The following is a 26043-nucleotide window of genomic DNA, read 5'->3' on the forward strand; positions in this document are numbered from 1 at the left end:
AGCATGCTCGAATTTTTTTTTTGTCGTTTTTCAGAAGACATACAACGAAATTTTTCCCACACATTTTAACCACTTAAGCCCCGGACCAATATGCTGCTAAATGCCCAAAGGCGTTTTTACAATTCGGCACTGCGTCGCTTTAACAGACAATTGCGCGGTCGTGCGACGTGGCTCCCAAACAAAATTGGCGTCCTTTTTTTCCCACAAATAGAGCTTTCTTTTGGTGGTATTTGATCACCTCTGCGGTTTTTATTTTTTGCGCTATAAACAAAAATAGAGCGACAATTTTGAAAAAAATGCAATATTTTTTACTTTTTGCTATAATAAATATCCCCCGTAAACATATATATAAAAACATTTTTTTCCTCAGTTTAGGCCGATACGTATTCTTCTACCTATTTTTGGTAAAAAAAATCGCAATAAGTGTTTATCGATTGGTTTGCGCAAAATTTATAGCGTTTACAAAATAGGGGATAGTTTTTTTGCATTTTTATTAATTATTTTTTTTTTACTACTATTGGCGGCGATCAGCATTTTTTTCGTGACTGCGACATTATGGCAGACACTTTGGACAATTTTGACACATTTTTGGGACCATTGTCATTTTCACAGCAAAAAATGCATTTAAATTGCATTGTTTATTGTGAAAATGACAGTTGCAGTTTGAGAGTTAACCACAGGGGGCGCTGTAGGAGTTGGGGTTCACCTAGTGTGTGTTTACAACTGTAGGGGGGTGTGGCTGTAGGAATGACGTCATCGATCGAGTCTCCCTATAAAAAGGCTCACTCGATCGATGCGCCGCCACAGTGAAGCACGGGGAAGCCGTGTTTACACATGGCTCTCCCCAATCTTCAGCTCCGGGGAGCGATCGCGACGGAGCGGCTATAAACGAATAGCCGCGCCGTCGTCCCGGATCACTCCCCGAGGGAATCCGCCCGCCGCATGCAGCGGGGGGGGGGTCCCGATCGGACCCCCCACCCGCTAGAAGGCAAGGACGTGTATATATACGCCCTTCTGCCTGTCCGTGCCATTTTGCAGACGTAAATAGTCGTGCGGCGGGCGTTAAGGGGTGAAATGACGTTTTTAAAAATGTCGTTTTTTTTTCATCACAAAAAACGACCGTGTGTACGAGGCATAAGGATCTGTTCTAGGTCTGAAACTGTTTTAAACTCTCATTCAGCTTTATTTTTCCTGGACAGGGATTTTAAGGTAGAGATTTACTTTTAAGAGCCAGATGGTTTTGCATTATAACCATAAAATATGGATATTCCCTGTTGGAGCAAGTGAATTTTTGCAATCCATATTCAATCCTTCTAATGCTTTAAAATGTTTACTGCACAAGAGACCTCCAATCAAACAGGGGGTTTTCATTGGCAAGAAAACAATTGTGATTTCATACCACAATTAACAGACAAATGTGTATAAATAAATGTCCATAAACCACCACCAAACAACAACTAATCCCCACAAATGTGACAGTGGTGTCTTTTTATTTCTTCAAAAATTATGGTTAAAAAATTGTGTCATTAAAGGTGCATTTCCTTCCACCAACTTCTAGGTAAGTATCCTACTCAAAGGGAATTGAAATTCATGACAGGCAGTCAAAACCAGCAAAGCAGACAAATCTCCAGAAACGGCAGCTCAGGAAATGGCACGACCAACGAGTGGATACGATGCATTTCGTCAGCAACGTCTGACATCATATATGATCGATCCCAGATGACGTCTCACATTGATGATGAAACGCGTTGGTCCTGGGATTTGTGCCACAAAAGGCGTCCCTGCCTTTTCCTATGAGCGAGATTTTATCTTCTGTTTGTAAGTGCAACTTGTAGTTTTAATTAATAAATCTTTTTAACAGTATTGCACCACGAGGAGGCCTGTTCTTTCTTCTTGATCTATGTACCATATCAACTTAGTGGTTGTGCCATTTTTCCTGAGCCGCTGTTTCTGGAGATTTGTCTGCTTTGCTGGTTTTGACAATGCGCTTAAACTGATAAAACAATTCTAATTTCTCATGTCTTTATGGCAAACTACTTAAAAAAAACAGTTCATTCCAAGCGGTTCACATACTTTTACTTGCCACTGTACTAGAACAAAGTATTACCTTCAAGCAGAAATTTTGAAGGACCACTGTGATGAAACCTCCCCCCTCCCAATCCAGTTTGTGGTCTACATATAAATATGGAGACCAATATAAATAAAGACTTGTTAAATAATAGAAGGAAATACTGTACTGAGTACTATTATTACATATATTAAAGGGGTTGTAAAGATACATTTTTTTTTTTTTCTAAATAGCTTCCTTTACCTTAGTGCAGTCCTCCTTCACTTACCACATCCTTCGATTTTGCTTTTAAATGTCCTTATTTCTTCTGAGAAATCCTAACTTCCTGTTCTTCTGTCTGTAACTCCACACAGTAATGCGAGGCTTTTTCCCTGGCGTGGAGTGTCGTGCTTGCCCCCTCCCTTGGACTACAGGAGAGTCAGGCCGCTCTCTACGTTGCAGATAGAGAAAGGAGCTGTGTGTTAATGGGCGTCCTGACTCTCCTGTAGTCCAAGGGAGGGGGCGAGCACAACACTCCACACCAGGGAGAAAGCCTTGCATTACTGTTGTGGAGTTACAGACAGAAGAACAGGAAGTGAGGATTTCTCAGAAGAAATAAGGACATTTAAAAGAAAAATGGAAGGATGTGGTAAGTGAAGGAGGACTGCACTAAGGTAAAGAAAGCCATTTAAGAAAAAAAATTGTACCTTTACAACCCCTTTAGGAAAAAAAAGTTATCAGAATACAATATTTTTCATAAGTGGTCCTTTTTAAAACGTTTATTTCTACTACTTGCCAGTTAGGAGTGAAGAGGAATAGTCTTTAAGTGTATGGTTTTCAGCCAAGGAAGCTGCTATCTTTGCCTCTGTTTAATCTACAACTGCTATGATGCTGCACATGTGATCAGTTTTGACACCAACCATTGTATGGCTTAAAGGTTTGGTTGAGGGCACAACCAATGGTATTGTTACATTTCTGGCATGTGACGGAAATTAAACTGTTTTATGGATGGGTTTACTTCCACTTTAAGTCTTATATCTGAATTTACTGGAATTTTATGCACACAGTCACTACCTTTCTGTTTGTCTTTTATTTAAAATGTTTCTCTTTTGTTTTATAATTTTTCTAGATGAAGTCAAACACAAGAAGGAAGATGTTCCTTCCCAGAAAGCTATTCAAGAGGCTCGAGAGAAGGAGCTCCTACAGGAAGGGGTTGCTTCATATAACCCAGAGAAGGACCCAAATAACCTTGTAGGAAAGAGACATCCAAAGGTAGGATTAACACAAATGAGGCCACGTTATTAAAATATAGTATGAGAGTTCTGAATGGGGAAGAAAAGTTCCCTGAGCAAAACACATGCAAAATGCACATGCAATACACAAACATGTATTGTAAGAAGTACAAGGTTTGCTAGAAGTGTATTATTGAATTAAGGTGTTGCATGTGGTTTTACCATACAGACTGAGTAAAGCTTGTAGAGCTCAGCCTGACATTTGACAGCTTCCACTTTGACCGATATACTTCCCAGCCCACGTCTGCCCACGCCTGCCCTCAGCCACCCCCCCAAACACTGCTACTTCCTGAGTGCATTACAGTATTAATAATGGTTCAATAAAAGTTTGACTCCTCCCAACTCTTCTCCTTTTTTTTATTTTATTGTTTTATATTTTTTCTATTTATTGATTTTTCTTTTTTTTTTTTTTTTACTTTTTATTTAATTCTAAGCACCATTATGCATAGTACTGTACACGTATTCCTCGCTCTGTATACTATCAGAATACATTTTCTTGGATGTTATCAACCATACAAGTTACTGTAGGTTTTCATACTGATCTAGATTTCATCTCGGAGCTTTCCTCCAAGAAGGGCAGTCTAAATTTTATGTTTCTCTGCACTGCAAGTAAGGGACAGCCTAGCATTGGTAGAACACCAATTACAGTATCATTTTAACATGTACCAAAGCTGTAATAAAGGAATCGGTCTCCTAGTTTTAAGCTGTGTTCTGAAGTCTGATGTCTTAATGGGGCCACAGAGTGGCAGCTAATCATCATTTTATATCTATCTTCTATTCTGTGCTGTAAGGGGCCTTTATCCTTTGCTATGCTGCTCTGTACTAGGGAAACTAATGCATACTGCAATGTAACGGTCAGAACAATTAATTAGCAAAAGTCATCCTAATTAAAAGAAAATTAACTGTAGTGTCACTACTAGACTGTGATCTGCAGGCATGTGGGTGGTATTTAAAATGTGTAAATGTTGTTACTATTTAGATTAATATGGAAGAAAATGTTTAGACTAATTTATGAGAAATCATCATACATGTTTTAATTGATTACAGCAGGCTGAGTTTTATTTTCACCTGCCTTCCCGGGCCAATTCTGACACTTCTCTCCTACATGTAAAAATAATATATATATATATATTTTTTTTTGCTAAAAAATTACTTAGAACCCATAAACCTTAAAAGGTTTTTTTTTTAGCAGAGATCCTAGGGAATACAATGGTGGTTGTTACAACTGTTTAACTGACACAGTATTTGCACAGCAATTTTTGAAACACATTTTTTTGGGGAAAAAAAACATTTCATGCATTTAAAAAAAAAACTGTAAAGTTGGCTTAATTATTTTGCATAACGTGGAATGGCGCCAAACTTTGGTACTTAAAAATCCCCACAGGAGACACTTTTATATTTTTTACAGGTTACATGTTAAGAGTTACAGAGTCGGTCTAGCACTAGAATTATTGCTCTCACCCCAATGGTCACACTTTTTTTTTTTTTTTTGACACTTGAGTAGTCGCTATGATTGTTCTTATGGTGCAGGGAATTGCCAGCTGAGATAAAATGATATCTGAATGATGACTGCAACTGCAGGCATCTTTAAGATATCATCACCCAAACTCTGCAACAGCGTATGACGGCGTGCAGGCGGCAGGTGGTTAGATTAACCTTCCATGAAATGCTGTGTGGTTGGAGTGAGAATTGGGTGGTTTCATTTAGAACTTTGTTTACCTATGGAGTATCTCCATTTGAATCCTTGCATTGTGAAGTTCCTCTGATTATTTATATGCTTTGTTGCTCCCACTGTTTCATGCCCACCGCGTCTGGCATTGCATGATTTGCATCTGTACCTATACCACACCGTGGATGACAAACCGAAGGAAGAAAAACTCAACACTGGACCTTTTAACAAAAGGGTCGTTGTGCCAACTTAACCACTTATGGACCAGCCGCTGCAGTTATACTGCGTCAGGTTGGCTCCACTGCGCGAACTGTCGTAGCTGTATGTCGGTCGCTATAAGTAGGCTAGCCGGCGCGCGCCCACTGTATTGCGGGGGTGCCGATGCTTGTAATCAGCGGTCGAGATAACTGCCGGCCACGAGCGATCGTGGCCATGAGAGGCAGAACAGGGACGTGTGTGTGTGTGTGTGTGTGTGTATATATATGTAAACACACAAATCCCTGGTTTTTCTGTTCTGTGAGGAAAGGCAGATAGTAAGTTCCTAATAGCTACTGTAGGAACCACAATCTTTAATTTCCTCTAGGTCAGTCCCATCCCCCTACAGTTAGAAACACACCTAGGGAACACAATTAACCCCTTGATCGGCCCTAGTGTTAACCCCTTCCCTGCCAGTGACATTTTTATAGCACTGATCCCTGTATAAATGCCAATGGTCCCAAAATTCGGTCAAAAGTGTCCGATGTGTCCCCCATAATGCCGCAGTCCCGATTAAAAATCGCAGATCGCCACCATTACTAGTAAAAATAAAATTATAATAATAAAAATGCTATAAATCTATCCCTATTTTGTAGACGCTATAATTTTGTGTAGACCAATAAATATACACTTATTGTGATTTTTATTACCAAAAATATGTAGAAGAATACATATTGGCCTAAACTAAGAAAAAAATATGTTTTTTTAAAAAATAAAAATTGGGGATATTTATTATAGCAAAAAGTAGAAAATATTGTGTTTCTTTTTCAAAACTGTCGCTCTTTTTTGTTTATAGTGCAAAAAATAAAAACCGCAAAGATGATCAAATACCACCAAAAGAAAGCTCTATTTGTGGGGAATAAAAAAATGATGTACATTTTGTTTGAGTACAGCTTTGCATGACCACGCAATTGTCAGTTAAAGCAACGCAGTGTCGAATCACAAAAAATGGCCAAGTCATTGAGCTGCCAATTCTTCCGGGGCTGAAGTGGTTAACCACTTGAGGACCGCCTAACGCCGATGTACATTGGCAGAATGGCACGGCTGGGCACAGGCACGTTCAGGTACATTGCCCTTTAAGTGCCCAGCCATGGGTCATGTCACAGGAGCTAAACAACGGGGAGAGGTGAGTGTAAACAAACCTTCCCTGTTCTTCTCTGTGGCTTGTCACTGATCGTCTGTTCCCTGTTATAGGGAAAGACGATCAGTGACGTTGCACGTCCAGCCACGCCACCCTACAGTAAGAATCACTCCCTTAGGGCACTTTTTACCCCTTAGCGCCCCCTAGTGGTTAACCCCTTCACTGCCATTGTCATTTTCACAGTAATCGGTGCATTTTTATAGCACTTTTCGCTGTGAAAATGACAATGGTCCCAAAAGTGTCCGATGTGTCCGCCATAATGTCGTAGTCACAAAAAAAATTACTAGTAAAAAAAAGAAAAATGATTAATACAAATGCCATAAAACTATCCCCTATTTTGTAAACGCTATAACTTTTGCGGAAACCAATCAAACGCTTATTGCAAATTTTTTTTATAGCAAAAATAAGTAGAAGAATACGTATCGGCCTAAAATGAGGAAAAAAAATGTTTTTTTATATATTTTTTGGGGATATTTATTATAGCAAAAAGTAAAAAATATTGCATTTTTTTTTCAAAATTGTCGCTCTATTTTTGTTTATAGTGCAAAAAATAAAAACCCCAGAGGTGATCAAATACCACCAAAAGAAAGCTCTGTGTGTGAAAAAAATTACGCAAATTTTGTTGCACGACCGCACAATTGTCAGTTAAAGCGACGCAGTGCCGAATCGCAAGAACTGCCCACGTCCTTTACCTGCATAATGGTCCTGGTCTTAAAGATGTTGAGGATGTATGTGCGCAAGTTCTACTTTATGCAGAAGTGCAAATAGGACAGAGCAAATAAACTAGAATTGGTAATCTGCCTTCTACACAATGTTGTATGCCACCCGACTACAAAAGTCAGGAAGATAGAAGTGTATTTAAACAAAGAAGGTTCATAATGTATCGTCAACGAAAATCCAGTGTCGCAGAACAATGTCTCCTCACTTTCCTATTGTATCACATTCACAGGAAGTGAGCAGTTCAACCCAGAGCATCTACCCATCCTCACGCTACCAAAAATGAAAAACAAAGTTTTGGCTGAAGTTCCACTTTAAAAAAAACACAAATAAGTGAGAAACCTAAAGGATAAGGGACACAAAGACATGCATATCTTCAGTGGCTACAGTCACCAAGTCTACTAATCCTTGCAACAAGACCTCGGCTGACCTCGACTGTGCATAAAATGGAAAATACAGAACAATGTATGACAAAGTATCTAGTGTGACTGATCTCAACCCTCACATGGGGCCCATCAGCATTAATATTATTATATACATATTTAAACTTTCTGCAATATTCTGATTGGTCACATGTCGCCAGTTCTGTTCTTCCTCCAGCAATGGGCAGTAGTGAATGCTGCAGAGAACTTTTAACATAATTATAAAAGAACTGTCTTTGTAGCATTCTCCTGTTAGCCAGAACAATGTAATGATGCAAGCTTCAAGGGGTACTTCCATGTGGTACTGGGCTCACGTGAGGTGGGTTTCCTTCATCCTGGAAGAGGACCGACACTGTTCAGATGCGTGGGGAAAAGCGCCATAGAGGAGGTAAGTATTGCATCCAGACCTGCTTTTGTAATAGTTAAAACAATAGAACTTTGGCTTTAAAATGTGTGTTTCTTGTATAGCTTAATAGATTTGTGTTTTAGTTATTGCCTGCAGTGGCTCCTTAATGTTTGTTATAAAAATGCTTAATTAAAATTTATTTGAATGGATCTGCAGTGCAGTATCATTCGTCACATGATTTTTTTCAGTTTGTTTTGTCTTTATTTAAACAATAATTTTTTTTTATTGTTTGTATTGTGCAATTTTTAACTATAAAAACTAAATTTTTATACTATAAGACAGATACAAGGTATGCATAAAACACATCTAGTTTTCTTTAAATGGTAGAGAGCCTAATAAAATAAATGACATTAGAAATAATCCACAAGTGATATAAAAGACTTGCAAATTATGTTTTGACGGAAGAAATCTGTGCTCGTATTCGAGAGAAGTAATGAACAAGACTATTTTGTAGGATAATTACAAATAAATCAATAATTAATGGTTCGCGAATGTGTTAATAGGTTCATTATGGTGATTCACTGTTGCTTCCAAGCCACATTTGCTTATAAATGTAAAAGGAGTGATTACAGCTTGTTTCACAGATACTTATAAACAGAAAAAGAAATTATAGCTTTAAGATTATGTTGCAAACCATTTTTAAAATTGATGATTTACCATGCTTTTACTACAGAGCTGCCAAATGCGAAAATATATTTTTCCTTTTCAGTCCCAAGTACCAAACTGCCTCATGAAATAGAAGTTTCACACTGACTTTCCGCTGTGCATTTAGTATTATACAGATCATAATATCTTGGCTTGGTCAAAGAGCAATTTGGTTATTAAAAGGGTTTCTCTTTGATAAAAAAAAAAAAAAGGTTTTTATTGCTCACAGAACATACACAACATAAGAATATGACATACCGTACACAGTATACAAACAAAATGGCAATGTAACCTCAATCCATGCGCATAACAGGTAATAAGTATAACCAGCAATATATATTTGGCCCTTACTTGCCCACAAAGCTCAAGCTATATGCCTAAAGCCCATTCCCACATCATTCCCCAAGAATCTCCCAGCTGTTCAGGTGTTCACACCAATGGCCAACCGGTCCACCCCACTCCACCATGCCCAGCACTACACATCCCCCAACAGCCTCATACGAACAAGTTCTAGGGGGCTTAAGCTTGGTGTAGTAAGCCATGGATCCCACAGCCTATCAAACGTATCCGCATTTCCCCAGTGTTGGTAAATGTATTTCTCCATTATAAGCGTTTTACCCATATGCAGTATCCAAGTTTTGATCGTGGGGGGCGCCTCCAACTTCCAATTTAAAAGTATGCTTTTCCTAGCCTAAAATAATGCTCTGGCAAACGCCATGCAAGTCGGCTCCTCCGGTATCACCCCCCTCCAGAACTCCAAGCAGGCAGTGCAGCGGGTCAAGAGGGACATTGGTCTGGAACACCAAATTGAGTGTAGCCAGAACCCCTGTCCAAAATCTGTGGGGCAATGCCAGAACAGATGAATCAAATCACCAGACATCGCCCTGCACCTGTTACACAATGGGTCAGGGACCCTGCCCATTTTGAAGAGTTTCACGGGAGTGAAGTGAACTCTCAGCAGGATGTACAGTTGAGACACCTTCTGTGCGAGCACATATTAACTGCCTGCAATGACTCCTCCCACATCTTCCCTGGTATGGTCCGATATCAGCTTCCCACTGGCTCACTGCTCTCATGGGGTGCCCTTCCAAAAACGAAGCTAACATGTTGTGGCACTGCGAGATACCCTTGGTCTCAGATGCAGCCTGTAAAATGTGGAAAACCGGAGTGGGGGACTGAGCCCACTCCACCGCAGCACCCTGGGCTCTGACGGCGTGCTGCAGTTGTAGGTAGTAGAACAACATGGTGGGAGGGAGAGCGTATCTAGACTGTAGGGCACTAAACGGAAGCAAAGCACCATTATGGAAGATTTACCTGAGGTGTGTTTATACCCAAGGGGCGCCATCTAGAACCCCGCTTAATCTTGGCCAGTTCGGCATATGTGTTGTTCCCCCAAAAGAAGGGTTTCTCTTGAGTCTCTAAGAATCTGTAATCTTTTTGTGCACCCATATTAACAAATTTTTTGTATATTCAAGGCAAATGGCTGTACTGAAAGCTCAAATTTTTGCAGCTGCTATACAGGTTTTTTACAGAGGTGTCCTTAATTAATAATTATGTCATGCATGGATAGGTCATAATTACATATATGAAAAAGTTGGGGAAATTACTGCGCTACACCAATATGAGTGAAGCTGCTAAAACTAAAACAAAGTCCAAAATATATGTGAGAACAAAGTGAAGCGCTAAATTTCATAAAACAAAATGTGACAGTGTTACATTGAACATATTTTCAATGTAAGTATCTGATATGTGGACACAATAACATGTACAAAAATTCAAATGGAGATATACAGTAGTCCAAGAAAAGTGGATAACCGAATAGGAACACCAATATAGTGAACTTCCCTAGGTGAATGTTGACTCAGAATCTTCTGTAAGGATATTCCTGCTATGGTAAAAAAAAGAAGATACAACTGTCAGTAGATCTGTCAAAACAAGATATTCTTCTATCTAAGAGATATAAATATATACTCTTACCAGAACAGGTGGACCCACTTGCCAGTGGAAGTGGGTCAGTCAAGCTCGTATTGACCGAAGGCCTGGGAATCGGGTGCTGGACCAACCAGAATGAGACTGGAACCCGGAGGAGGATCAATCCAGGGACAGTGGACCCACTTGTCAGTGGGGACGGATCAATAGAACATGAACCAGAGCTGAGACTTGGAGGAAGTGAGGGGTGATTTCATCTCCTTCCTCCTCGGACCCCCCGGAGAATATTGATTGTGATCATCAGACACCGCAGCCAGAAAGGAAATTCCCCTTTTTTATGTTTAATGAATATACATACAAGATCAGCAGATCCAGCATTTTATCTTTTGCATCACTTCCCTACTACAAGTCCTATCCTGAATTTTCCTCATGGAAGATAATTGTTGGTAATTGATCACCTTTTTTTTTTTTTTTTTTTTTTTTTTTGCATTATAAACAAAAAAAAAAAAGAATTCGATTTTGAAAAAAACACAATTTTTTACTTTTTGCTATAATAAATACCCCCCCCCCCCCCCCAAAAAAAAAAATCTTCATAATTTTAGGCCAATATGTATTCTGCTACATATGTATTCTGCTACATTTATACAGCGGTCAGAGCTAAAAATAGCCACTGATTACTGTGTAAATGTCACTGGCAGGGAAGAGATTAACACTAGGAGCGATCAAGAGGTTAAGTGTGTCCTAGGGAGGTGTCTCTAACTGTGGGGGGGGCACGGGGAGAGTACAGAGAGATCGCTTTTCCTGATCACTAGGGACAGCAGTTCTCTCTCTACTTCCCTGACAGAATGGGGATCTGCGCAGCAGTGCCAACCTGCCGCTGTATAATGACATTGGCTAGTCGGCAAGCAGTTAATCTTAAATTGTTACAACCCCAGGACTCTGCATTCATTATTTCTGATCTCCCATAGTACACAGAACATGGAAATGCAATTATTTTTGTAAATATAAACTGCTAAATACCTTTTCTCATCAGCAGTATATAGCAGTCTTGTGACTTCTATCAGTGCCTGGTTAAAGCTTGTAGGAAGAGTTTTCATACTGCGCTGGCTGTCCTATTGGGATGCAGGACCCCTGACTCTGTCTGGACAATGCTGATTGGCCCTGTGCTGATCACATGCAAGAAAAAAAACTCTAGCAATACACACCAAGCTGAGCATACAGACTGACTCCACTAACTCTGTTTTACCTGGACATGTTATGGAAACAATGCAAGATGGTGAGGATATGTGCATACATGATCAAACAGCCTTTTTACACAATGCAGAAGGATTAACCCCTTAGGTTCCACAGTGTGTGCAACAAGCATGCTTTACTGCAAATATAGGCTGATTTTACTGTTGTAGGTTTAGTCACACTTTAATAAACAAAGTGGGAAATTTACTAAAACTGGTGCACACAGAATCTGGTTCAGCTGCAGATGGTATCCAATCAGCTTCTAACTTCAGCTTGTTCAATCAAGCTTTGAAGATAAAACCTAGAAGCTGGCTGGTTAACATGCACCGGATTCTGTGTGCACCAGTTGTAGTAAATTTCCCCCAAAGTGACAGTTCCTTTTTTATATATTATTGTTTCCACTATTTTGAGTACACTGTTGCTTTTGGTGAGCCCACCTTGGTTTTACTTTCCTCCTTTAGAGTTCTCCCTTTTAGCTTTTCACCTGACAAAGAGTTTACTGGCCCTAAAATATATATGGAAAATACCACTGTGAATGGAAAAGGGTTTTGCTCACTAAAGGTCTGGTAATCAAATTCTTCCTTACTCCACCAAAAACTAAAAAGAAATCTAAACAGAGCTCTACTTTTGCTCATGAACCACTTGACCTCCGTAAGGTTTTTCCCCCTTCATGACCAGAGCATTTTTTGCTATTCAGAGCTACTTTAAAGCGGAGTTCTGACAATTTAATTTTTTTAAAGTCAGCAGCTACAAATACTGCAGCTGCTGACTTTTAAAAAAAGGACACTTACCTGTCCAGGGCACCCGAAGCTGATCTGTCCTTCTGCTCTTGGGTGCTGCCGTCGCCATCTTTGGTAAGGAAAATCAGAAGGTGAAGCCTTGCGGCTTCACTTCCTGGTTCCCTACTGCGTATGTGTGAGTCCCGCTGTGCGATCCTACTGGTCCCTGCTGTCTTCTGGGTCCTCTGTCTCCCAGTAGACATCGGCAGGGGGGGGGGGCGTTGGAGGCGCTGGACGTGGCTCGGCTATCTATGCCCGGAACTGGGTGCAAAATACCTGTATACCCTCCCCCCTGAAAGGTGCTAAATGTGACATCGGAGGGGGGGAGGATTACAAAAAGTGGAAGTTCCATTTTTGGGTGGAACTCCGCTTTAACTGGCAATTGCTTGGTCATGCAATGCTATACACAAATGACATTTTCTTTTGGTGGTATTTGATCACTACTGTTTTTTAATAATAAAAAAAAATTATTATATAAACAAAAAAAGTCAGAAAAAAAAATAGTGTGCGTGTGTGTATATGTATGTGTGTATGTGTGTATGTATGTATGTATGTGTATATAAAATATATATAAAATATTGTATTGTAATTTATTGGCGTATACTCACTTTTTTTACCCTGAAAATAGAGAGTAAACTGCCTGCGTGTTATACGCAGGGGCCCTGGAAAGTTTTTTTCCCCTGAAACTTCCATCTAAAAGTTAGGATGTGTGTTATACGCCGATAAATACGGTGTGTGAATATGTATATGTGTGTGTGTGTATATATGTGTGTGTGTGTGTGTGTGTGTGTGTGTATATACAGTACAGACCAAAAGTTTGGACACACCTTCTCATTCAAAGAGTTTTTTCTTTATTTTCATGACTATGAAAATTGTAGATTCACACTGAAGGCATCAAAACTTTGAATTAACACATGTGGAATTATACATAACAAAAAAGTGTGAAAGAACTGAAAATATATTTCATATTCTAGGTTCTTCAAAGTAGCCACCTTTTGCAGCAGACACATCTCTAGAACTGTTAAGAGGAGACTGTGTGAATCAGGCCTTCATAGAATATCTGCTAGGAAACCACTGCTAAAGAAAGGCAACAAGCAGAAGAGACTTGTTTGGGCTAAAGAACTCAAGGAATGGACATTAGACCAGTGGAAATCTGTACTTTGGTCTGATGAGTTCAAACTTGAGATCTTTGGTTCCAACCCCCGTGTCTTTGTGTGACGCAGAAAAGGTGAACGGATGGACTCTACATGCCTGGTTCCCACCGTGAAGCATGGAGGAGGAGGTGTGATGGTGTGGGGGTGCTTTGCTGGTGACACTGTTGGGGATTTATTCAAAATTGAAGGCATACTGAACCAGCATGGCTACCACAGCATCTTGCAGCGGCATGCTATTCCATCCGGTTTGCGTTTTAGTTGGACCATCATTTATTTTTCAACAGGACAATGACCCCAAACACACCTCCAGGCTGTGTAAGGGCTATTTGACCAAGAAGGAGAGTGATGGGGTGCTGTGCCAGGTGACTACCTCTTGAAGCTCATCAAGAGAATGCCAAGAGTGTGCAAAGCAGTAATCAAAGCAAAAGGTGGCTACTTTGAAGAACCTAGAATATGAAATATATTTTCAGTTGTTTCACACTTTTTTGTTATGTATAATTCCACATGTGTTAATTCATAGTTTTGATGCCTTCAGTGTGAATCTACAATTTTCATAGTCATGAAAATAAAGAAAACTCTTTGAATGAGGAGGTGTGTCCAAACTTTTGGTCTGTACTGTATATGTATATGTGTGTATATATGTATATATATATATGTGTGTGTGTGTGTGTGTGTGTGTGTATGTATATGTATATATGTGTGTGTGTGTAGAGAGAGAGAGAGAGAGAGATTTTTTATATATATATATAAAAAATGAGAGAGAGAGATAAAATATATATATATATATATATATATATATATATATATATATATATATATATATATATATATATATATATATATATTATCATCTCTATCTGCTTTCTTATAAAACATACCTAATAAAATAATCAAATTTCTTCATAAATGTAGACCAAAATATGTTTTGATGCATGATGATGGTTTTCAATAAATTGAAATAAGTGTATAATAATTGGTTTGTGCAAAAGTTAGTGTTGAAACCATCTCCTACTCTAACCAAAACTGAAAAATAATGAAAATGTCAGAATTTTCCTCTATTTCTACAAGGTTTACAGGTAGAAAGCTAGCTCAGATGAATTCACAATGGAGCATGACTGGAATGGACAAGATTTTAGAAAAAACAAGCCTTGAACGTGGCTTGTGCTATTGCAGGACGAATAGAAGGGGAAACCTGACAAGTAAGATAGGGAAAAATATAGTGACTGGATCGATAGAGCTTGCAATGACTCTCCCTTGAGATCTATTATATAAGAGCAGTTATATAAATTGCAGCTTCTCACGTGGCTTTTAAGTATTGCTACTGGATTCATTACCCAATTACCAACAGTTTTTAGTGAATCTCAGGACACGGCTTATTAGGTTTTAGTAATGATTATAAATAGATTGTAATCTTTTTAGGATAATCAATATGTAATTTTGTTTAGAAAAACAAAATCAGCAATGTATCATTCCCCTCTGTCAGCTAAGTACGCTCCCTAGTATTTTCCAGCTGACATGCTGTATAAAGTTACTTTCTTATTGCATGCTGGACTTCCTAAATGGAACACACAGCGATAATTTTAATGAAGTGATTACGGAAAATCTCAATAAAAGTGTTGATGTACATGTTTTTTTCTCTCTGTTTAATAAGACCGTTTGTTCCAAGGAAAATTGGAAGACCTGTTAATATTCCGGTTTCTTTATTGCAGCCGTGTTCTCGGTGCATAAGCTACTTTGGTGCCAGGTCAGCCATAGATTTAGAGCCATCTGCAAGGGTCATTATAGTTAAGTTTTTTTTTTTTTTTTTTTTTTTTTCCCAAATTGGTATTTTGTTTAAAAAGCATTTCCTGCCACGGTATGATAAGGTGTTCCAGCCTCATCACAGAGTATATGAATAGCTAGGGTTGCATGCTAAACACTATTATCTGATTATCTTTTCTTTATGTATGACTAGCGGTTTGTTGCTGCTAACGATTTGCCAGATTCCCTTGATTACCCCAGAGGAGGCCAGCTGGTGACCTGTGCTTTTTGGCATTAAGTAAATGTTTCCTATTAAAACTTATAGCTAGCAGAGGTATAAAAAAAATGGCAGCTGGAACTGTTTTGCGCCTGTGTGTTTCCCTAAATTTAAAGTAATTGTAAAGTCTCTAGTTTTTTACATATCAAAATAATAAACAGTGAATTTGCACAGAGCAGCCCAGATCCTCCTCTTCCGGGTCCCTCTTCTGTGATCCTGGCCCCTCCCTCCTATTCAGTGCCCCCAGAGCAAGCTGCTGAGTCAGTTTTCTGTGTCCATTCAGACACTGAAGCCCTGACCTATCCCAAATGAAAGATTTCCTCTATTGTTATGGTGACAACTCAAAATTTTGGATGTTCTCTCAATTCTAGGCCTGGTGACTAGGGAAAATATAGAGTCTGAATCTCTCCAGCAGGCACAAACACTGCAATAAAAGCCTGGCAGAGTTTTTGGACCTATGTGATGTTTGTTTTAGGTTTACTATCATATTCTCTATCTTATGGGTTTAGCTTTCCCTGGCAACTCCTAAAAAATTGTTACTCATATCTTAACCGCCATCATGAGTTATTTATTTTATTACACTGACTGTCTAAATAGACCCCATCTCGCATATCTTGATATTATTGCGGCCGTAAGAAGGATGGAACATCTTTTGGCCAAGTTGAAGGTACTTTAGAACTATTTAATAAAACCTGGGCCAATTGGGACCAATCCCAATATGGTCTACTGTCTCTACCTATTATTTCTCATTGTAATTATAATGACTTGCCACTGAATGCCGAGTAAGCTTGATGTATACCTACCCCTGTTGTATGTTACCGGATTTTCTTTCTTTGCTTATCTGTATATACAGTGAATATACAAAGTCTACACACCCCTGTTAAAATTGCAGGTTTCTGTGATGTAAAAAAAATTGAGAAAAAGCTAAATAATTTCAGAACTATTTCAACCTTTTTCATGTGACCTATAAACTGTACAACTCAGTTGAAAAACAAACTGAGATTTTTGGGGGGGGGGGGGAAGTAAAAATAAACTAAAATAATGTTCTTGCATAAGTGTACACGCCTTCTTATGACTGGGGATGTAGCAGAATTAAATTCAGCTGTTCTAGTAGGTCTTTCCTGACATTTTCTTAAGCCCCATACACACGGTAGGACTTTTGACAAGACTTCAAAATGAGCAAGTTTTCAAAAACATCCTACCGTGTGTACGCTCCATCGGACAAACTTTCGGTGCAAAGTCCTATCGTGTGTACAGAAATCCATCGGACTTTTGTCCGAAGTACAAATATGCATGCCCAGAACCAATGTTAAAATCAACCAACAATAGCAGAAGTTGACCAAAGGGTGGCGGTAAAGAGCAGAAAATAGCAGAAAAACCATGTGATGTTGGGAAAGTTTTAGGAAAGTTTGCAGAAAAGTCCTGCTGTGTGTATGCTATGGGTGTGCCCGGCCAACTCCCTTCGAACAAAAATTGACGGAAAAGTTTGTTTGAAGTCCTACCATGTGTATGAGGCTTTAGTCACATCCTACAGCAAAAGCCATGGTCCGCAGAGAGCTTCCAAAGCATCTGAGGGATCTCATTGTTAAAAGGTATCGGTCAGTAGAAGGGTACAAAAGAATTTCCAAGGCATTAGATGTACCATGGAACACAGTGAAGACAGTCATCAAGTGGAAAAATATGGCACAACAGTGACATTACCAAGAACTGTATGTCCCTCCAAAATTGATGAAAAGGCGAGAATAAAACTGGTAATGGAGGCTGCCAAGAGGCCTACAGCAACATTAAAGGAGCTGCATGAATATTTGGCAAGTACTGGCTATGCTGTACATGTGACAACAATCTTCTGTATTCCTCATATGTCTGGGCTAATGGGTAGAGTGGCAAGACGGGAGGTTTTTCTTTTGAAGAAAAACATCCAAGCCTGGCTAAATTTTGAAAAAACACATCTGAAGTCTCCCAAAAGCATGTGGGAAAATGTGTTCTGGTCCGATGAAACCAAGGTTTAGCTTTTTGGTCATAATTCCAAAAGATATGTTTGGCGCAAAAACACTGCACATCACCAAAAGAACACCATATCCACAGTGAAGCATGGTGGTGGCAGCATCATGCTTTGGGGCTATTTTTCTTTACCTGCAACAGGGGCCTTAGTCAAGATAGAGGGAATTTATGAACAGTTCTAAATACCAGTCAATATTGGCACAAAACTTTCAGGCTTCTGCTAGAAAGCTGAACATGAAGAGGAACTTCATATTTCAGCATGTCAAGGACCCAAAGCAGACATCCAAATCAACAAAGGAATGGCTTCACCAGAAGAAGATTCAAGTTATGGAATGGCCCAGCCAGAGCCCATACCTGAATCTGATTGAAAATCTGTGGGGTGATCTGAAGAGGGCTGTCCACAGGAGGTACCCCCTCACAATCTGACAGGTTTGGGGTGCTTTTGCAAAGAAGAGTGGGCAAATCTTGCTGTAAGTGAATCAAAAGGTGCTTCAGCAAAGTATTCGTTTAAGGGTGTGCACATTTATGCAACCATATTATTATTATTTTTTTTTTACTTCCCTCCACCTAAAAGATTTTAGTTTGTTGTTTATCTGAGTTTTACAGTTTATAGGTCACATTTAAAGGTGGAAAATTTCTGAAACTATTTATCTTTGTCTCATTTTTTTTTGTCACAGAAACCTGACATTTTAACAGGGCTATGTAGACCTTTTTATATCCACTGTATATTTTATATGAATTGGTATGGTCAGGGCCTGGTCCCCAGACTCATCCACCTATTGTCTATTGGTTGCTGGTTTATCTTGCCATATTTCTATCTCTTACCTGTTAAGGGACATCATTAACCAGGATGTGCCTTGAAACCCCTCCAATTTTTTTTTATGCTCACTGTAGTTTTATTCTTGTTTCAAAAATCTGAGCCCAGACTTACTTAGGAAAGAACAGTATTGTTTTTGACTCTGTAAGGGTCCATGTACACTGGACTATATTCCTGTATGCAAAACTAAGTCAAAAGGCAAAAAATAAATTAAAATGTTGCTGTAGCTACTTAAAAGGTGTTAGCTGGAGTTTGGTATACATTTGTTAGTCAAGTGCATCTCAATTTGTTAATGCATCTAACGCTACCCTCTTTTGATGGTCCTGCTCTGGTGGCAAACTCAGCCGGATGTTTGGCCCCCTCCTCCTTCCCCCGAAGCTGGTTCATTCACAGAGTGCAGCACAGATTGCCCATGCAGAGTAGGGAATCATCTGTGAAGCCGAAAAGCCTTCATTGCCGGGTTCCGCTTAGTGGAGATAGCGCAGCACCCGATAGCTGACTGAAAAATCGACTTGGGCGAGGACACCGCTGGATTTCTGGACAGGTACCTGTCCTAATAAATAAAAGTCAACATCTACAGTTTTTGTAGCTGCTGACTTTTTTCTTTTTTTTCCTGAAGGAGCCTGGAGCTCCTCTTTAACTATGAAAAAGAGAAATCAGGTCCTCCATCCTGCCAAACAGATCTGTGCTGTGTGGCAGTGCTATGTAAATTTCAGAATTGGTTAGCCAGCCCCCCCGCCCCCCCCGAAATTATGTTTTAAGTTTCATTGTGTTTAATATGTGTTCACATAGACATCAATAATCTGTTCCTTTTAGCCTGCACACACATCATTAAAGTGTGTTTCATGGTGTATTGTCAATCCTTGGTACACACAGGGAAAGAAAATCCACTTTTAAATGCTAGAGTGCCCCAGCACATTTACTTCATAAAGCAACTAATATTTTATTACATCTCATTAAAGTGGAAAAGGGCCTGCAGCAGTATATATACACTCCAGTGTAGTTATATTGCAACATTTTGGATCTGCAACAATCTTTCCTCAAGCCTGGCCGAAGGAGTTTCACAAAACTAAAATGTCGTCATGCAGCTACATGGCAGTGTATTTTTACTGCTTGTGAAACATTTTCTGGTTTTATGTGGTTTAATAAAAGTCTGCTTTATGAAGTTCCTGGTGCCAATGCACTTTTGGATTTGTTCTTTCACATAGAGCTCAGGATGGACTCCAGTGTACCACAGGTGCCCTTTTTTTTTTTTTTATAATACATTTTTAGCAATATGTGAATCAAACTGTTTACTTTTACGTTTTAAACCCTAACATTAAAAAAGTTAATTTCTCTTATTTGTTCGCTTTTTGTCATTGTCCTGCCACAGAATAAATTTGGGGCCAATTATATGCCTCCCTGATGGTATGGCATAATAGATAATTATCTGCATGTATTTCTCAGTCAATAGGATACCATTAATCCTGACTAAAGCCCCATACACACGGTCACACTTTTTGCCAACCAACTTCAAAATCGGCAACTTTTCTAATTTGTGTGACCGTGTGTACGCTCCATCGGACCAACTTTTTCGGGTTTCATCCAACAAAAAGTTGGGTCTGCAAACGGACCAACTTTTCGGCAACAAAAGTCCGATGGTGCCTTGTCTGACTGTGTGTATAGCAATCCAACCAACTTTTGGACAAAGTGCAAATACGCATGCTCAGAACCAATGTTAAAAGCAACAAACAATTGCAGAAGTTAACCAAAGGGTGGCGGTAAAGAGCAGAAAATAGCAAAAAAAACATGTGATGTTAGGAAAGTTTTAGAAAAGTTTGCAGAATAAGTCTGACTGTGTGTATGCTATGGGTGTGGCCGGACAAATCAATTAGGAAAAAAATCCAAGGGAAATTTTGTTGGATGTCTGACCGTGTGTATGAGCCTTTAGTTTCCAACTCCATTTGCAAAAATGCAGCCCCAAACCTGCAAGGAAACTCCACCATGCTCCACTGTTGCCTGCAGACACTCATAATTGTACCACTATCTAGCCCTTTGGCAAACAAACTGCCTCCTGCTACAGCCAAATATTTCAGTTTAGACTTATCATTCCAGAGCACCTGCTGCCGTTTTATTTGTTGCACCCCCAGTTCCTATATTTTCATGCCAAAGGTATGGCTTTTTGGCCGCAATGCTTCCATGAAGACCACTTCTGGACAGATTTCTCTGGACAGTAGATGGGTGTACATGGGTACCTGGTGTCCGCCAGTTCTGTGCTGATGGCACTGCTGGACATCTTCCAGTGTTCGAAGGGAAGTAAGCATTTTGTATCCCTCATCTTCTGCATACAATTTCCTTGGCCAACAACTGTGTCTATAGTCCTCAATGTGGCCCGATCAATGGTGTCCTCATTGCTGAGGAATACAGACAGATACTTATCCATCACACCATACCATCAGGGAGGTAGTAAAACAAAAAGATCCAATGAGAGACGAGAAGTTTCTAGAAATGAGGCATGCTGAATATATGAATTTAGAAACATTAAACCCACATGGTATGTGTGACAGACTCGGACTCTCATGTCTAAAATCATCCTTTGTCCACTAGGGGCATAGGATGACTGAGGAATGATATCCTGGACTACCTGAGATGGGATTATTATATTATTATCCACAATATATTTCAGGATATCTGTAAAGAACTATTTACTGGTTGTTGATTCTGCACTCAACGGGTTAATTGTAAGAGTGACTCATTCATCATGTTGGGACACATACTGTTAGATGCTAATTAACTCGCTACTGTGTGAAGATGTCCTGTGTTTACACTTATGATAATGTGTATTGTATAGCAGGTGAGCGCAGAGACGGGACGTCTACCTTGAAAGGTCATATCTATGATTCACCTCGTCTGGGTAAACGATTAGTTAATTAGCTCATGTTAATTTATGTTTTGGTTACCTCCTCTAACTGTATATAAGGTTGTATTCTGGGTTCTATTAAGCACTTCATGTTCAGCAGACAAACAAGTCTTGTCTCGTTGTGTGTTGAGGGCAGCTGGAATATCATCTGATATCTATATCCAGACTGATAGGAAGCGGTATATGACAGAAGCACTCAAGCGGAGTGTGGGACGTTCCGTTACAGTATGCATATAGACATAGATTTACATTGTTTTATAACTAATTTAAAAAATGTTAGGGTCATATGATTTATCTAATTGTATATGTTTTCTGGAGCATATTTTATCCTAGCTCACTGAATTTTAGGATTTATACACCTAGATTTTATGAATTTGTTATTTTACTCTGTGTTTTTTTTTTTTTTATATTTTTAATATGGAATCATTCAGAAGTTTTTATTATGAAACATAGATTATGACCACTGGGAGGCATTATGTTATTAGGTTTGTACTGTATATAGGCAAATGGAGCAATGGTAACTGTATTATAATACCCCTAATATGATGTTACTATAACACAGTAGGATCTTCCGGAAAAGATTTGATGCATAAATACAAAAGTCGATTTGGGATTTGCAGTGTAAATGTAGGAATTAAAAAGATTTGGCATGAACATTTGGTTATCATTGAGTTGAACTGCGAGGAGTGCATAAGGGGTTATAGAGTTTGCAGCTGGTTTGCTTGCTAGTGATGTCCTGAATGTGTCAAACTTTTGTTTGTGACATCACTTTTGGAGAGCACATTGGCTCTAGAGTGGAATGCAGCACTGGTACTTCCAAATCAAGTATTGGCAGGTCATTCCGGGTATCAGGGGAGAACCAATTTTATGTGAGTGCACTACTTTTACTGTGACTTGATTTTTTAATTAATAAACATGTGCCTTTGACTGGTTGTTTCCCTCGGTCTGCTTTTTCTATAAACATATGTGATTATGGAGTACAGTATCCCTCTAAGGTTCCTTTTGAATGGAGAAAGGGGAGGCTGAAAGGGAAAAAGAAAATAAGAATTTGAGCGCATTGGTTATCTATTTATGAATAATAAGTGGTTAGTTCTTGCTTATTATAACACTTGTTTTGTGGCACAGTTTAACAATTGCTGCACGTTGCTATATTTGCACATTTGTTTTGATTTATTACACGTTACAAGATTGGGCATTTACATTTTGGGCTTTTTATAGGTTCTGCAATTTGTACTTTTAAGACATGCAGTAGTATTTTGGCAGTAGAGTGCTGCTGTTTTGTATTTATTGTTTAGTTATCAATTTTGCACATGATTTTGAGCAGCAGCTTATTTATGGTTACAGTTACAGTATCTAACACAAATTTTCTAGATTTTCATTTTTATGGGTTCTGTTTTCTGAGCATAAGTGTTTATACTATATTTACACCTGATCAGAAGACTTGGAGATTGCTCCTGCTATTTCAATTGAAAAGTCTATGCCATTTGAGAATTTTGTTTCCCCTCTCCATTTTATCATTGATTTTTATCTGCTAGAATTTGGCAGCTCCACTAGAATTCTTTTTGACTTTTGTCTGTCTTTGTCTGTCATTTGTGTATTCTTTGTCTAAAGCGGCACACAGTGTGATGTTCCGCATACACTGGATGAGATAAGGAGCCTGCAGGAAAATACCCATGTAAGTGTTTCATTACATCTCTTTAAAGAATACCACGGCACCTGCTATGGGCATTCAAAAAAATCCATGTCGAGCATGCCAGGTGCAATCCAATTAGGTGGGGAAACTATTTCTTCTTCTTCACAAAAGATAGCAGTGTAGGTGTGATTATATCTGAGCTTATTGAAGATAATCTATCTTTGTGTAATTTTCTGAGAAAAAGAGACGGGAGAAGACAGAAAAGACTTGTCATTGTGATTGATGCTGATGCCAAGCATGTTTTCATTCAATATTCTTGTGTACATTTAAAGAGATATCGATTAAAATAAATTTTACCAGAATGACCATGCAGTTAAATAAATACGATTTGAGGAAATGGTAAAGTGACAGCTTTAATAGGTTAGGTTTCCAGAACCTTTTGATGACCTCTCAATTTACTGCACCTTATTGCAGTCTCTTTCTGAGTAGTGCTTGGAAATACATTGATTTTAGATTAAACGTTCCACTATTAGCGATTCAGTGATATTCACTGGCGAGATTCAGTTTATTTTATAACACTTTTGTTTGACTACCTTTTTTTTTTTTTCCTTAAAAATTTGATACTGCAAAAGGACAGTTTAGATTGCTATCAACTGAATAAATGTAGAGTTGTACTTTCGTGGTGGCCATAAATATATTGGGCTTAAGGCCCTATGCAGTGAGATCATTTGGTTGACTGTATAAAGGCTCATCTTATTCCTGGATCTGGCTTCCCTGTGATCAGGTTCTGAAAGTCAAATGATTACTCACAGCAATGTTGATGAATTCCTAACATTTGTTTGTTGTTGTATAGTATGAACAACATTATTTTAAATCGCTATGTAGGTCTTTCATCTTATGGCTCCTTTCACACGGTTGGACTGTCAGTTTTTTCGGCGGACCTGCGCGACGGCTCCATACAGGACCTGTATGGAGCATCAGATGTCAGCGGTGACATGTCCGCTGAGATTCGATCCACTAAAATCAGACGGATGGCGATATGTCGCCATTCGTCCATGGCGGATTGGATCGGGGGAGATCTGATGAAAACTGACATGCTGTCCATTTTCATCCGATCTCTCCATAGGAGACAGCGGCACTCGGCAAGCCCCTCCCCGCTCAGTGAGCAGAGAAGAACCTGTCATCCGCCGGCTAAGCGGAGATCAACGGAGAGATCTCCTGCTGAGCTGGAGGACCGCTGTAAGCGGATCCGCAGTGTGGAAGGGGCCTAGGTCTACTTATATGTGTAATTACATAAAGTGTGAGATATTTTATTGAGTGGTAAAGAAACTACACAGCCATTTTGAAATAACTGTCCAAACAATTTACACTTAAGGGACTTACTGTACTTACAGTTCAGTAATGCTGTCTCTTTGTGTTGATAATCACATTAGACAGAACAAATTTACTTTCTGACATTTTTTAAAAGTATGTTTTGTAGGCTCTCCATGATTATAAACAGCTGTCATTCAGAGCAACTTGTTTTTTAGCACTATTTGGCATGTATAAGAGTCTGTGTGTTTTTTAATGCACCTCTGAAAGTTTTTGTGGGCTGTGTTGAGACTGCTTTTGTGCATATTTTTATAATGCCTGGATGAAAAACTCCCAGTTAGCAATTCTCATGCTGCGTACACACCATCACTTTATGTGATGGAAAAAAAACAACATTTTTAAAAACGTCAATTTAAATGACCGTGTGTGGGGGAAAACGTCGTTTTATGTCTTGTGAAAAACGACAAAAAGAAATTGAAGCATGCTTCAATTTTATGTGTCGTTTTTTGTTTCACAGAAATTGACCGTGTGTAGCAAAAAATGACGTTTAAAACAACGTTTTTAAACCCGCGCATGCCCAGAAGCTAGTTATGAAGCTAGCTTCAATGAAAAAAGTGGTGAACGTAACCGCGCTTTGCTAGAGCATTGTGAAAAAACGATGGTGTGTAGGCAACTTCGTCTTTGAAAATTGAAGTTTCAAAAACGTTGTTTTTTACTTTCGTTTTTTTTTTCATCACATAAAGTGATGGTGTGTATGCGGCATCAGGTCTTGCCCTGGTTTTCAGACTTGAAAAACTTTTTTTCATTCCTGTAATGCTGGGAGTATGCATTCAGTGGTTTTCATGTATTGGCAACAAGGCAGGATGTGGGAATTGCTAACTGGGAGTTTTTTGACCGGGCTTCCTGGGGGGGAACAAATGGCCTACACATACAATACACTAACTGAGCATTTTATTTTTACAAAGCTGCACCGTTTTTAATGACTACCAGAGCCCCCTACAAACTACATAAGCTATCTTCTGCAAATGGTGAATTTAACCTTTAAAGATGGCACCTACATAATGGAAATTGCTTATTTTAAAGCTGCTGTATGAAGGAATATTTTACAGAGGTAATACTAGACTAATGGGGTAAACTTTTTTGTGAAATTCCACATTCTGCTGATAAAAATCATGCATATTAACCGGTTCCTGACAGGCTCACGCAGATGTGCCACGGCAGAATGGCTCCCCTGGGTGAAATTCCGTATGGGTATGCCCATTCCTTTAGCAGCCACCAGAGGGTGTGCACACACCTGCTGCATGGCAGGGTGACCCAATGCACTTGTCTGGCGGGCACGATTGCTGCCGGCCATTCGCAATTATGTGAATGGGCGCTAGCTTATGTGTGTGTGTGTTTGTACGCACAAATCCCTGTGCTGTCTGGGAAGAGGAGCCATATTGATTGTTTCTACTAAATAGGAAGAATTATAGGTCTCCACTCCTAGTCAATCCTATCCCCCCCACAGTTGGAACACACTGAGTGAACACACAATTAACCCCTTGATCACCCCCTGGTCTTAATTTCTGCCAGTGACATTTACACCGTAATCTGTGCATTTTTATAGCACTGATCGCTGTATAAATGCCAATTATCCCCAAAAAAGTGTCAAAAGTCTCCGATCTTTCCGTTACAAT

General features: G+C 39.2%; 1 protein-coding gene across 1 annotated transcript in view; it reads left to right on the plus strand.

Annotated features, from left to right (window-relative positions):
- SPAG16 (sperm associated antigen 16) overlaps positions 1-26043 on the plus strand; it is a 1251920-nt gene that overhangs the window by 131041 nt on the left and 1094836 nt on the right. Inside the window, exon 9 of the mRNA XM_040357476.1 lies at positions 3177-3319. Within this exon, the coding sequence (XP_040213410.1) occupies positions 3177-3319 (143 nt within the window). The remainder of the gene's footprint in view (positions 1-3176; positions 3320-26043) is intronic.

Source organism: Rana temporaria, chromosome 6, assembly GCF_905171775.1.
Source record: "Rana temporaria chromosome 6, aRanTem1.1, whole genome shotgun sequence".
Lineage (NCBI taxonomy): Eukaryota > Metazoa > Chordata > Amphibia > Anura > Ranidae > Rana > Rana temporaria.